The following is a 15,537-nucleotide window of genomic DNA, read 5'->3' on the forward strand; positions in this document are numbered from 1 at the left end:
ATGTACAGTTAAAGAAAAAGCTTCTTCTATCATCAGTATGTTTTTTACGGTAGCCTTTGGTTCAAAAGACAAATTTGTCGTAAAAATTTAGTGATTTCTTTCTTTCATGATGATTATGGTGTGTTACTATATTATAGCTACAATTTTTAAAAACGATGCCCTTTATGATAGTTCACTACGCACTCTGAATATTTCAAGGTTTGAGTTCGTACTAAAAAAAATTCTGATTTGTGCTAATGTTTAAGCATCTTTATGTATTTTGAAACAAAAGAATATTTATATGTATGTGTATAATTACATGAATATGTATATACATATAAACGCATATGTATAGTTGAATTTCCTTACTTATAAGCAATTTTTACGACACAAACCTTAGATTCTCTCATGCTTTCTTTATTTGCTTGTGGCACATCTCCAAAGCAGTGCTTTTATCGAACAACCCGACAACGATTAGTGTTACATAAAAAAAGAAAGTACAACGTAGGATATTAATATGTATATATAGTTAGGGCTTACACACCTGAATAAACCTGGTATTACACTTGATAAGTCAAAACCAATCATTCTCGAGATGATGGGTGGGGGCGCTGTTTTAGAATTGCACTAGAGGTCAATATCATGAGATTTATCAGAATACATCAATAGCGATGTGAGCTGATATAGTTAAATTGCTACAGTAACATGCTTTCATAACTTAAATTAGGATTATTTTAAGTCTAGAGAAATATTATTAAAAACTTTTGAGTCACTTATAAATTGCTAACTTTTGTTTACTTTTCATTCTAAATGCCAACAAAGTGCTTTTTGCCATGTGACTGAAATTATCAAAAAAAGTTATTGTAAAATTATTAAAAAAAAATATGTCTTCTTCATAGGAACGTCTGGAAATAAAGTACTAACAGACGTTGAACGCACGTTAAATAGCTTGAATGGCTACCATGATGATATCTTAGAAGCGATAAGAAGTGCTCATTTAGCTAGTACAACTGGTGGTAGTCATCTTTCAGATCAAGATGAAGTGCGCAGTTCTGTAAATGATCGAAGATTTATCGATAGTTCCTATAGAAAAAATTTGGGCAGTCAAGATAATTTAGAACATTTACAAGATGACGAAGAGTATGATGAAAATATTCCTCCTACTTGTGGTACAATACGCATTCGAACTCTTGAAGATATTATACGCCAACTAGAACATCATTCGACCAGGCACATAAGTCCTATAGACTCAGACGAAATAAGAACATCTGAAAATGAAACAGACCGCCACTACAGAATAGATTCTTCAGTTGGTAGTGAATCTTCGCAAGGGTACGAAAATATAAAATATTTATAAACCTACTTTCAAATCTTTAAGAAGATATCAAACTCATTTTCATAAATTTTGTATTAGTTAGTTGCTATTCATATATAATGTGTTTTTTATTATTCCCACATTTGACGGTTTCTTACAGGTAAAGTATGGTTACCTATTATCTTGTTATTTAAAACGTTATTATATTTTTATAAATAATATTGATAAATGTGGAATGAATGACGGAAATTCATCATAAGTATAAGAATATTATCACCAATTTTTTTACATTCAGTCACTTTATTACTTCTGCTCAGCCTTACAGTTTCCCTCAGAGTATTATTATAATTAAGATCTCTAAACTTGGTCTCAACTGCACCATTCTTTGATGGTTAGTCTCTTTCCTAACTATCAGAACATTAACGGTCGTAATATCTGGATCTAGTTTGAAAAAGTCTATTGCCTCTCTACCCTGATGCATTATTATTTCCACTGCCCATGAACTATCTTCCAGTAGCAATCCTTACTCCACCCTATTTAGTTAATAAGATTAATACTATGCTTTACTGTAAAATTAACATAACGACAGGCATCTATAATCTGTAATATAATCTCGATGTTATGGTTCTCTGGTATTTTTATAGTGGTCTTACAAATAATGGAGAGAAGTGTGGAATCCACTTAATTACTAAGTCTAGATTCATTACACTACTGAATTACAACGTCTTTGTTACTCCCATTTTAAAAGTTAGACTGCTATCTGATCTGGGTGTCACTCTCGACTTCTTCTGTTACTTCAACATTCGTATTGATACAATAATATAAAAATCTTATGAATTTCTCACATTCATTCAAAGAGCATATGAATTATTTTTACTAGACGTATTTTCGAGAAAAAAGTTATTCTACACTACAACTTGATACGGGTTTTCAGATCATTGAATAAATTTTAATAAACATAACTGTTTTTAACTGTTATGTAAGTTTTTATTGCAGGAATGAATAAAAGCGTAACTTGTGGTTAACTTATACTTTATTAGGACTCTTTGTATTAAGGGGAAGTTGTGCGTGTATTAAGTCTCGCAGGCCTGGCCCTTTTGTTCTCGAGTCTCTGGCTGATTTCCCTTTTTACTCCTTTGCTTCGCTTTTCCTTTCTTATTACTTCTCTCCTCTATTTTCCTACTTTTTAAGCCCAGGCCAGCAGGGGCGCACACACGCAAAGCTATATACTATTGTACGTAACTCGTACGAGGCCATGACGTCAACGTCCTTGTTGAAGATTTTTTGCTTTATTTGTATGTTTGTGATATAATAGTATTCGTGTTTCATTATTTGTGTTGTATATCACTTCCAGTTAGGGGAAGAAAAATGGTTTCAAGCACCATGTTCTTGTTTCTCCTACTAATTTAGTCTACTATATCTCATGTGCATACACGTTTGTATATGTTTTCGCACTTTCCTTATACAGAAAAAAAGTTGTTTTCAAATTTACTTTGATACTTATGTTACATAGTTATTTATAAAAAATTTTTTTTATTCGTTTTCTTATGCATATACTTACGTATAGGTGTTATTCTATGGTTTGTGAAAACAAGTTCTTTCACATTAAGTAGTAACTAATCGCTACATACTAATCAAGTTGTTGATTTTATACTATTTGTCATTTTTGGTCAGGGATGTCGAGGGTAAAGAATTTACGGCTTTACTTGTTGATAGTATTGTTATAAGTATTGTCATATTTTTATTGCTAGTCATGCTATAAATATTATTTGAAATATAGCTACTTCCATTGTTAATCTTATTATACACAATTTTTTTTTTTTTTTATCTTATTTCACTAATTATAAACTACCAATTTTTTACGATACATAGTGCTCCAGAAAAATTTCAGTGATCAAAATACATTTGCTACTATATTTAAACACTTTTACTACAAAACATTTATAATTTTGTTCACTTTTTGCGTATTTATTTTATTATGGTGGTAACAGTATTGGCAATTATGACTCATAAGTGTTTTATAATTATTGTCAAAAAATGTTAAATGTTAAGGATCGAGGACGTAGTGCTTCAACTGATTATTAGTATTATTAGTACTGTTATGAGAATTGATTGCTAATTTTATCACAGGCATTATTATTACAGCTATATTTCTTTTTATTTCTATAAAACAAGAAATTTTCAAAACAATTTTTTTTAAAATTTGTTTCTTTAATTGCTTTTGATGCCTATCTACCTTTTCTGTAGATGATCACTTCAAACTTTAATAACTTTTAGTTGAGGTGTCGTTAATCACACTTTTGTGGTTTTGTTTCTGCTTCGTGTGCCTGTAATTATTTTCAAAAATTTTAATAATATTAGGGCCTCCCCATTTTTGAAACTAAGCAATCCGCCACCATTTACGCGTAATTTGTCCAGTCTGACAGCTCTCCTTCTATTTGCACTACCTCGTATTCACTTGTTTGGTGATACGCGTCACCTTGATGTTTTCTTATTTTGTATATTCTACTTTTTTTACGAGGGTACATTTTTTGTTTTATAAATTTTTTAAGATCCACAGTAGCGAGAGTGAGGGGCGAGAAAAGAGAGTGGTTGGCCGTATGGCTATGTGTCTTTTTCATGTACGTTCTAAACTACGTTTATCTTGTTCTGTATCTACGCTTATGCATATATATGTATCTGGAAGGTGGTTTACTTAAATATGATGCGACCCAATGCATTATACTATTTAAAAACTGTGTGCTTATTTTTAGCTGCGAAAATGGCACTCTGTTAACAGATGTATTTTTTCTATCTTATTTTGCGACATACGATTTGCAGTATACATATATCTATTTCTCGCTTTCTTACTGTGGCTGCGCTTCCTTGTTGCTGGGAACTTATTTTTTTTTCTTACATGGTCGTTATTGTTTTTTTCCTATTTGTTTTTTTTCCAAATTTGTTTCTTTTCTTCTTACTTTGTAGTTATTGTTTTTTCTCAGTTTTTTTTCTTATTTGTTATTTTTTTCTAGTATGTGGTTTTTTCTATTGTATTTTCTTATTCTGTTTGGTAATAAAATAAGTAAATTTTTTGAAATTAAAAAAGAGTATTTAATTTTAATAAATATTTAATTTCTACTACGTTCTAAAAGAGGTGAGTCCACAAAGGTTTTCAATATTGTGCTGGGGGCTGAATTGGCTTACATTGGTTTGGTCTGATTTCGTGTTTGTAAGATTTTTTCGTTTCTTTCCTTTCATTTTTGTGTGTCATGCATGAAAATAAAATTTCAATGGAGCCTTATTAATGTCGATGATCTGACAGTGCTGACACCCACTTACTGCAATTATTGTTTTTCACTTTCTTCTCTCCCTCTTTGCTAGCTTGTATTGCGGCTCTTCATCGATTTTTACGCTTTATTTCGCGTAGCCACTATGTTTGCCCAGGTATGTTACTACTTAACCAGCTTTCCTATCTTTTTTTCCTGCATTATCCTGATGGTTTGCTGCCACCGTAATTTCCCTGGGTCTTTAGTGTGTCCCGTGCCCTGAGTTGCTGGGCGGATTCATTTTAGCTGGAGTCGTTGGTGTTGTATTCTGCAGCGTTGCTGCTTATTACTCTAACGTTACCCTAGCGTCTAGGTAGTCCGTTAAATTTGTTTTTTATTTTTGTGGACTTCAATGCGTTGCTTGTTTTGTCTTCTCCCAGATACTAGTGTCAGCTAACGGAGTTCATTGCGCAGTCTATGGTCCTCCGTCAGGTTACGAGAATTACTTTCATTTGCTCCAGGTCCGTGCCCAGAAAAAGATCTTTGTAGAATTGTTGGGAATAGTGGGGTGCTCTAAGGTTATCTTTGAGGGAGAAGGGGGTGGTTTTAAAATACCGCAGATGTGATTGCTACAGGGGATCATGGTATTAGCTGATAATAAACAGGAAATTTGCGTTACCTAAGATCTGATCGATTTTATTTCCGGACTTCTCTCTATCTTTTGATTTTTTTTGTTTTTCCGTTTGACCCTGCATAATCTATGCTAACAGCCTAATTTTCCTTATATTTATTCTTGGTTTATAATTTTTGGTTGATTGAAGCACCTCGATTTTGTCTTGGTAACGCTACTTGTTCATTACTTTCTTATTATCGTTATAATTATTGTTACTATTATTATTCTTGTTATTATTCTCACTGTTTGTATTTGTCATCCCATTTTTCGTAAGAAAATATCACGCCCTCGTCTTGTATGCTTGATGTTTTTTTTCCATATGGTTCATATGTTTTTATTATAACTCCTCACCTTTATTACTGTGCATACATGTCTCTTAGTTTTTTTTTTTGCCCTTGGCGTTATCGTTTGTTTATCTGCTTTTGTCAATGTTTTATCCGAGAGCCACGAAAAGAAGACAAAAATTTTTTGTATGTATTTTATTAATATTGTTACTTTGGAAGAGGGTGGCATGATTATCTAAATGTCTGTTGATTACACAGTTTTCAGTCATTATACTTTTTTTTCGTATAATTTGTTGCTCTCTTGTGGCTCGTCTGATGGCCACAAGCATTGAGCTTTTTATCCTTATAGCATTTTAATCTTAACTTTTCTCGTGTCTATTTTATTACTGCCAGCGTTCTCAGATAGGTGAAATTCTCTGTTATTTGCTTTAGAAGATGTCAGTTTATCTGTCCTTTTCCAGCTGTTTGAAGTTTGATGGAAGTTTTGCACGTCGGCCAAATACAAGCTCGTATGGGGAGTGATCCTGTGCTTGCGTATTCTGACGTGTTGTATGCTTGTGTGCAGAGCAGTAATACTTTGTCCTATTTTTCAGTCTGGCTGACGTATGCTCCTAAATAGTTTTTCAGAACGTGCTGCATGCGCTCGATTACACCGTTGATTTGGGGGTGGTAAGCTGTGCTTCTAATTTTGTCAATTTCAAATAGTATGGTAACTTCCACCATGGTTATATTCATCAAGTGTTTCTCGTGTCAGATAACAATTTTTCTGGGTCTCCGTGTATGACATATATTTTCCGTTAGAGTCCTTACTGTCTTCTCCACCGTAGATTTTCAAACCGGTGCCAGCACTATGTATTTGGTTAGCCAATCCTCTACTGGTAAAATGTGTGTATTGTTGTGCACTGATTGTCTGTTTATTGGCCCATAGAAGTCTACCGATTTCTTTTCAAGTAGTATGCTCAGAGTGTTGGTGATTAACATGGCCTGTTACGTTTTCACTCGTACTAGCTTTTTCGTTGGTCATAATGAGTAGCCAAGTATGCACTGCCTTGCGTCCAGACCCACATTTTACCAATAAAAATTTTTTGTTATTTTGCTTCATGATTTGTTAATGTTGTGGTGATATTTTTCTGCTAATTCTTGGCATTTTTTTTTTAATGTATATCTTTGATCTACTGGTGGCACTACCAATGTATTTGTGTATAACGTAGCACTTACTTTTATGCCTTTAAGAATCTTCTCAAATTGGTAGAGTACATGTTTTCATTGCTTGAGATTTAGTACTGCTAAATCCCTTACTAATCCTATTGTCTTAACTTGTTTACCATTACCAGTGATCTTAGGGCCGTCTTACATTTCTTTACATCGGATCTTAGTGCTAAATCTTCGAAGTGAGTTTTCGTGTGCATCCAAATAACGCATACTTTTCTTATTTTAGACAACACAACGTCACTGACTACATTTATCTCATTATTCATGACTACTGGGCTTATGAATCCCCTCTCGTACAGCGCGTCAATGGTCTCTGTACCAAGAATTTCGTTGGTTATAATAAAAAACGCTTATTCGTTAATATATCTGAACAGGTGATCCTCAACTTTTTTCATTTTTTTAAATGGAATGGGGTCTAAGTTGTCTTGTGGGGCTCGTTGAGGTATGTCATGTAGTAGTCGTGTCCTACATACTTAATACTTTTCCACTGTACCCGTCTAATTAAAAATTTTCCTCCCCTTGCTGCAGATGTTTTTGTTTTCCTCTTTCAAAAATTTATTTGCATCTTCTTCATCGTTTATCACTATCAGTGTATCATCGCTTTCCCATAATCTTTTTTTTTTCAACATCAACTAAGACCTTTGGTCAAAATCGATTGATTAATTTATTAAATACAGATTTTGAATTTGTAATTGGGCGCTCGTTATTATTATAATTATTGTTCACGCCATCAGGTTCTTGTGTGTCTGGTGGTCGTTTAATTGTGTACCCGTTTGGTGCTGCTCAGCTTGGCTTGGTTATTTTTGTTCCCCACTTGTCTATCTACAGTCTGTCTTTGGCCTTACTCTCTCTTCATTGATGTACTCCCCCGTTATTTTTCGTTTTTCTTTTGTCTTTTTTTTCTACACTATTAGGTGTTTTTGCTACTACTGTTTCTTCTAATGCCTCTCTAGCTTCCCACTCTTTCTCTTTTTCTGCTTTTGTCGCAGCCTTGCTCTGCCATGCTATTAGTATTCAGAATGATTTTCTGGCTCGGAATTTATGTGCGTTGCTGTCAGTGTATCACAATGCACTATAATAATTTTCTGTGAGTTTCGCGGTTGCTCAACGGTGTCAGAAAAATCTGGGATTTTTCTATACAGTGTATCCAATTGACGTTAGAAATTTTGTGTTGTATTTTCTTAGCTATACCCTCAACAATAAACAGCGTACTCACTGCTTCTATTTCTTTTTCCATGTTTGTCTTTTTGTGCATGCGTGCTATCTTATTGTCCAATGACCCTTGGGACAAAATCGCCTGTTCGATGTTTACCGCTACAATGGTATCTTTTGTTCTTTCCGTTATCTCTTATTGTACTCCTGCATTTTTTTCACTGTAGCTGCTGGTGCCTGATTAGTGCTCACTTTTTCTTAGTTTCCTGAGTTTCTTTTCAATTACTTTTTCATATGACTAATCTGAGTCAGATGTTCCTACTATGTCTTTCTGATTGTTTCGTATCAAGTTTCTCTGTCTCTTTGTACATATCTTTTGAATGCATGTAGATGGCTCGTTAACGTCTTTCTGATTTTCCCGTTTCTGTTTTTCTGCAAGCTCATACAGCTACTGGCAGGGTAGTTCTGAAATGTCCTCTTCTTCTTTTAGTACTGGATTGCGAAAAAGAGCATCCAGTGTTCTATTTTTCTGTCTAGGTATATAGACAACATTGAATTCATTGACCTAGAGTTCCGCTTTCAGTCTTGTCAATCTTTAATCTTGTTTCTTTGATGTGTGGAAGTGTATAAGCAGCTCGTGGTCTGTTATGACTGTAAATATACGTGAAACAAATATAGTATGAATTGCTTTGTGGCATGCACTATTGCTAACAATTTTTTATCGTACGTTGGATATCATAATTCGCTGTCATCTCAACATCTTGACTCGTATTTACAAAGGTGATCTTAATCTATCTCTCCTAGGCTTTAAATTGCTTCGATGGCGTAGTCGAAAGCGGCGGTTGTTACAATGAAGGTTTCGTTTATATCTGGAGCTTTAAGTACTAATTCGCTGCACAGAGTATCTTTGATTTTCATGAACGCTTGTTCTTGTTCTTCCTCCTATTTAAATTTGGCTGTTTTTGTAGATACTTCTGAGAGCAGCTGAGCTATTATGGCATCAATAGTACCTTGTTTACTCGAGAAATTATATTAATGTCCTCAAAATTGTTGGTTTAGGAAAATTTTTTACTGCTTTTATTTTTTCTGGATTTATTTTGATTTTAATGTTGCCTATAATATGTCTAAGCACTTTAGCTTCCTTTTTACAAAAATGGCATTTTTTAGGTTGTAGAATAAGGTTTGCGTCGGCTTACCGTTTTAAGAGCCTTTCGAACATTACCCTGTGTCGCTTCAAATTTTCTGTAAATACCATGATGTCGTCTATGTATACTTCTATCTCACGTTTTTGTTAGCCCGCTAGAGCCAGTGTTATCATTTGCATAAATGTGCTTGAGGAGTCCATGCATTCCATCAGCATTCGCTCATTTTATTACTGTCCATCAATTCTGAGAACGCTGTCTTATGAGCATCCTTCTTGTAAACTTCCACTTGAAAAGACCCGCTTTTAAAATTAACCACTATTATATATCACAGCTGCTAAGGTTTCTTAAATTTTATTCTAGAATGGCAACGGATGGCGCATACCAACTGTTATCTTGTTTAATAGCCGAAAGTCTATTGTAACCCTCTAGCATTTTTTATCGTTTGGTGGACGATACTATTATTTTGTTTACTCATGCCGCTATATCCAATTTTTTTATTATCTCCAGGGTTTTAAGTATTGATAATAAAATTGTCCCTATGTTAACTACTTAATTCTCTTCCTTTTTTTGTATCTTCATCGGCTTTTATATTTCCGTCTGAGTTTTTAATATTGAACAGGTCAATCCTGGCTCCCTTTAAACATTCAACATCGTTGTCAGCGATGCCAAATGGTTTTGCCCCTTGTCTGATTTCGCATTTAAAAATATTTACTTTTGGTATTGATACCTGAATTTGTTTATTTGTTATATTCATTATCGCCACATATATTTAACAATTTTTATTTTCTCCTATAAAATAACTGAATAACATTTCCTCTTTTATATTTTGTAGAAGGACCCAGCCAATTTGTATGTAGCTGCTTTCATCTTTTATGCGCTTCAATATCATTTCCCTTGACTTTGTGGGAATTTAAAAATAATCTGGTTCCAATAGTGAGATTCTGATGCCTTTTTATTTTAAATAATTTTCTTTGGCACTTATAAGTCTATTATGTAAAAGTGTCCTAGCCAATAATACCTCCTTTATCCATCAGAAAGGTGTTTGAGACTACATACAGAGTAATTATGATACTGTTAAGAGGTATTTTAGTCATTTCTAACGTGCAGCGTGCTTCATGTGTGACACCAATTATTAGATTTTTTCCGCTGCTCTCTATTCGCGTGTCTGTAGTGTGACAGCATTCCTTAATAACTGACACTTCGGCACCAGTATCTGCGTAAAACTTTTCGCTATGTAACAGCAGCTAATTGCTGCTTAATATTACTAATCATGGTGTGCTTCCAAAAATCGATATATTTACCTTGCAGGGAGGTAAGTTGTTTTTATTGTTAATGTTTTTTTTGTCAGTTAGAGGGCTTCTAGTCATAACTATTTAACATCTTTTTTTTCCGTGAAGATTTTCAGCCATTTGAGAAGCCTGCTTGAAGTCTGTTTCTAGTGGTACTATAATTTCTTTTCTGTTCGTATACTGATTCTTGTATGATTTTTCACTAAATTCACCTCAAATTCATATTTTTTTTTTACTTTATTGGCTTCTTCTCTTCTTTGGCTGCCTCTGTCTTATTGTAACGCTCTATTTCTCTTTATGTTCTCAAGGCCCACTTGGTGCTTTGGAAGCTCAACTAGCATCCTGCGAGTTCAAATGCTCTGTACCTCAACTATTTTTTTCTTGCTCAGGTGCATGGTCTTATTTTTTCGAAAGTCCTCTGTCGTGATAGTTGTAGCCCCTCTTATAATTTCTATTATAGTTTTGATTATTTCTATGATTATTGTAATTACTGATACAGTTGTTATAACCATTATTGTTACTTTCTGAATAACCAGCATTTCTGTTGTAGTTATAATATGTGTTGCTACTCGCGTTATTACAGGGGTTCCTTCTATAATCGTTGATGTAGTTTGGATAATTCGTATGCAGGATGTAATTATTTTTATTTAAGTAGTTTAAATTTCCTTGTGTCTAATTTAGGTTATCGTTATTGTATTGCGCACACCCGTCGCTAATTTTGTAGCATGTTCCCTGTATTTATTGCAATACGAGCAAAATTAGAAATCCCTGATTGTTCTTTTTTTATCTGTTGTATCACGTACTTCTACCTGCTCGTGGTTGCGCACATGTTCATTTGTATCTCTGGACTCTGTTCTTGCTAGGCATACTTGAGCCTCAATTTGTGCTGGTATTTTTTTGCATAGGCTAGGATCGCTTTCCATTTTTAAAGTGGCTAGAATAGCTTCGCTCAATGTTTTTGGATTAAGACATGTTACTTTGTAGTAATGAGGCGCTTGTATCCCGCACATGTATTGTTTTATTACTTCTTTCTTAGTGCTCTCTTTCAACACCTGTAGTCGACTAGGAAGTAGTGTCGTGTCCAAGTCGTATAAGGTTATTATTCTATCGTACGTTTTCTGCACACGGCTGCTGTATTCTTCTACTAATTTAAATCTGTATAATTTGTTTACTTCTAATTTTTTTAATACGATATTGACGCTATCGATGCTGCTGTATCTATTTTTTAGTTCTTCTAAAAATTCGTCTGCGGAGGAAACTGTGCTAGGCGTGTATAAATTCGACAACCTTGTTTTTAAATTTATTTAATAGTAAACCTATAATAAACCTTTGGTACAAAGGGCCTACAGTCCATGAAACTATTTTTACATTAGTTCAAATAAAGATAACTTAACGGGATTGCTGTCAATTATTGGCACGTTTGTCCCTAAGTAACTTAGTGATGACAACGTGTTCTAAGCTGGGCGCTCGTTATCAAAACTTCCCGTGTAATGTGGGGTTACTGTAAGCTGTTCTTGGGAATTTAAGTAATTTTTAATTTTCCAATCCAACCTGAACTCTTCTGCAGGGTAAGGTTGTGCCATACCAGTCATCATTGTCGTGGCTTGTATCACGAGTAACGCTATTGTTCCCGATTACTTGTTCGGCTCAAACTACTGGGATTCGCGTTTGTGTTGGTTGCAGTATAGTTTTTCCACAATTCTTTCGTAACGGTGGATGTCTTGTTTGTGTAAATGGAGGTGCTGTTTAATTTATATAGTGTTGTGCAACCTGTATAACTGCTACTCTTATAATATCGTGTAGGTCTGCACTTTGTCACAAGGTTGATTAGTAAATGGTTGATTCATGTTAGTCGTAGTGTTTTCATGCTTAGCGTGAGAAGTTCATTTTCTATATAAGGGAGGTCTATGTGTCTTTGTACGAGGTGGCACATCAGCTTTGTTATCGCTTATGTTTTGTCTATGAGATAACTGCCGACGTCTTATGTTTGGCATTAATTTTCTTATCATTTTCATCGTAAAAAGTTTCTGTTTCTTGCTGACTTCCTGCCACTATTCCCATGCTTCTGGGTCATCTTCTACGTTACTTTGCACGCCTTCGTCATCTGTGTTATTCGGCCACATTTCATGTACTTCTGTGCCCTTTTCAACTTCCTGTACTCCTCCTACCATTATATCGTTTGCTTCTACGTAAGTCATTATGTTAACTTCTAGTTTTTTTGTGTGTAGATTGTCTTGTTTGTTCATATATTTTTTTGTTTAATCGTAAGACGCTTTCAATATTGTGTATTTTAGGTTCGCTCGATAGATATGCACACTCCTAATTAACGTTAGTCAATAGCCTTCTTCCCGTTTTGGCTTTCAGTTAATTACTCCTTTAATTGATTAATTAATTTTAAAAAATTGTTGTATCAGGTGCTTATCACTTGTATATCAGGTATATGTTTGTGCATGCAATTATATGTTACGACCAATGTCCTTGCATGCTCTGATGTTGTAATAATATCGATAAAAAAAAATTATCTTTTTTCGCACGTATTCACCTTGAGGGTTATGAGTATAGTATATAAAAAACAACAAAAATTTACCTTACAGATTTCTGTCGCGATGATTAGTATAATAACAATCCTGTATTTATCCATGAGTTGGCCTTTGATCCTCCAGTGAGTTGACCTGCCTTCGCTTTTTCTCGTTGTTTCTTACTTCTAAGTGATGTATCCTGTGGCTTATCTGTGGCTGCTGTCCAGGCTTGGCATATCGTGTGCTCTTTTTTTCCATATCCTTCTGGATGCCGTAATGGAGTTGCCGCTAGTATTCTGGTAAATTGATCCGCTAGCTTAATATGCAGTTTCTTCTATTATTTTTGTACTGGTCTGGTAGCAGTATTGATAAATTTTGTCAAATATTTCTCGTTCTTTTCCTCGACTTTCTCTAGATTTTGTCTATGGTGATGTTTGAACCACTGAATTGGCCATCTTGCACTTTTGTGATGTTTGAACCACTGAATTGGCCATCTTGCACTTTGAACACTTTTCTCTCACCTTGCAATAAGCGATATTTTTCTTCCTTATTTCATCATGTTGATTAATAAGAATAATAATTTTTTTTTTGTTCTGCAAGACTAAGTGATTTCTGCATACTAGACAGATCATTAGAAATTTTGTCTATACACCACTTTTGGCACCAACTGTTACGTGAGTTTCTTGGTGTGGGAGTAAATAAAAGTGCGACTTGTGGTTTACTTATACTATATTTCTACTCTTTGTATACACAGAACGTTGTGCGTCTATTCTAGTCTCGTGGGCCTGATCCTTTCGCTCTAAAATCTCTAGCTAATCTTCCTTCACTCTTTTGCCTCGCTCTCCCTTCCTTATAACTTTTCTACTATATTCCCTTACCTTTGAGACCCAGGCCAGTGGGGGTGTACGCACGCATAGATACATACTATTGTACGTAAAAGAAGGTTGTTGTGAAGATTTTTTTCTAATTCAGTTAGTCTTTTACAATAAGCTTAATTTTAAATAAAAGAAACTTTTAAAGTGTTTTTAGAGAGTTTTAATTCATTTAAATGATAGTGTTATGTTGGTTAGCTATTGTTAATTTTGCTACTTATAATTTATTTCCTAATTTTTTTTAGAATTTTTCCATTCTTATTAAGAAAACTTTGAAAGTAGTGACTAATGTGCATCAAATAGAAAATGAACCATCTATGTCTTCACATCGTAGCTGCTATACTAAGACCAAACATGACTTGTGAGCATGCACGCTGGCCGATGCTAACTAAAAATGAAAAACTAATGCAATATTCTTTCTTAAAAATGTTAATCAAATACACTTTAAAATTCAGAAACTAACAGACGCAAAAGTTAAGCTTAAAATATTCACACTGAAAAATTAGCTTTAATTTAAGAAGAATTTAGAATAAAAATGAAAAGTTTTACATAAAATAAAACTGTAGTGTAGTAGTAAAAATAAACATCTAGATACTTAATCTATCAGACCGGTGGTAGGCAATAGCTGTATATATAAAGGTATAACCTACGGTAAGCTAATCAGAGGAATATTGTTAACTTTTTATACAATTTTAACCATTCATTTTTACAGATAATTTACCAAGTTACCCTCTTTATCATAATACCGGTTTAGTAAGCCACCTACAATAGCCTAATTTTGTAGCCTTATTAGTTTTGCTACTTTTCTTTATCTGTAAAGGAAAAAAAAAAGCTACTTTTCTTAATTAAAGCAGGACAAAAAGTTGTAGCGCTGTTTCTGTACCTAGAAATGAAAAGATGCGCCAACGAAGCGTCAACAAATATCGTTTTCATACATCACTTTTGTCCTTTATAAATCTTGGGCCTCGTTTCTTGAATAAAAAGGACTCGCTCAGTAGTTCTTCCATTCTATAAAGACAGCTATAAACTTAAAAGCAGCAAATACCTTTATCTCTGTATACATTCAAGTCTTTAATACTAGTACACAGTATCTCTATGCACTATACATTACACAACGCTTGACATTGTCACTTGGACTCCACTGTCATGACTTCACCCCACATCAAGCGAGTCAAGAGAACAGATCCACTACATCTTGCTCATCCTGGACTATAAGAGGCTTCTGATTGTTCTGGTCTCATAATGGTATACATCCTTACACTCTGTTTACAATCGCACGCAACTATACTCTACTGATCCTCTATCTTTCTCTCTGTCTACTCTGCCCTGGTTGCTCTTGCTTTTTATACTCGCGAACTCTCTCTGATCTACTTAAAAAAGTTACTGTCTCTCTTTCTTACTCACTCTTTCTTGTCTTCGACTCAGTTGTCGTTACTCTCATCTTATAATCTCTCTTCCTCTTTCACGTTCTTTCTTTCATCTATTCTTACATACACGGCCAAACAAATGATGGTTTCAACCCTGAACATACAAACAAACGATACGAGTAACATAATTATCTTATTTTTCAATAACGCATGTAAGGGGGCAATCCAGATGTGAAAATTGAGAATTTTTGAGTTGGTAAGCTAGAGCAACTCTAGAAAATTAGATTTTTACTATCATCTTCCCCTCAAGATGTAACCAGACCTCACCATGCACTAGGTACGTGGACATCTTCTGTATTGTGTGTATAGTATGGCTACTGTACTACAGTGGCAGTGCTCTGCCTAGCGTAGAAAGAGGATGGCTAGCTGTCTCACTGCCTAGGTTGATAGGCGTACGTAAGTTGCCTTTGAAGCATGTGTGCACA

The 15,537-nt window shown here is 34.4% G+C and overlaps 1 protein-coding gene across 1 annotated transcript in view; it reads left to right on the forward strand.

The window, feature by feature from the left end:
- The window catches only part of mmd (disintegrin and metalloproteinase domain-containing protein mind-meld), a 2,100,572-nt gene that overhangs the window by 1,893,863 nt on the left and 191,172 nt on the right, over positions 1 to 15,537 (forward strand). The window contains exon 25 of the mRNA XM_089595760.1: positions 897 to 1,311. Coding sequence (XP_089451886.1) covers positions 897 to 1,311 — 415 coding nt within the window. The remainder of the gene's footprint in view (positions 1 to 896; positions 1,312 to 15,537) is intronic.

This window comes from Copidosoma floridanum, unplaced genomic scaffold (genome assembly GCF_036245765.1).
Source record: "Copidosoma floridanum isolate Cflo_tuat_1 unplaced genomic scaffold, Cflo_Japanese_pri ptg000027l, whole genome shotgun sequence".
NCBI classification, from domain to species: Eukaryota; Metazoa; Arthropoda; class Insecta; order Hymenoptera; family Encyrtidae; genus Copidosoma; species Copidosoma floridanum.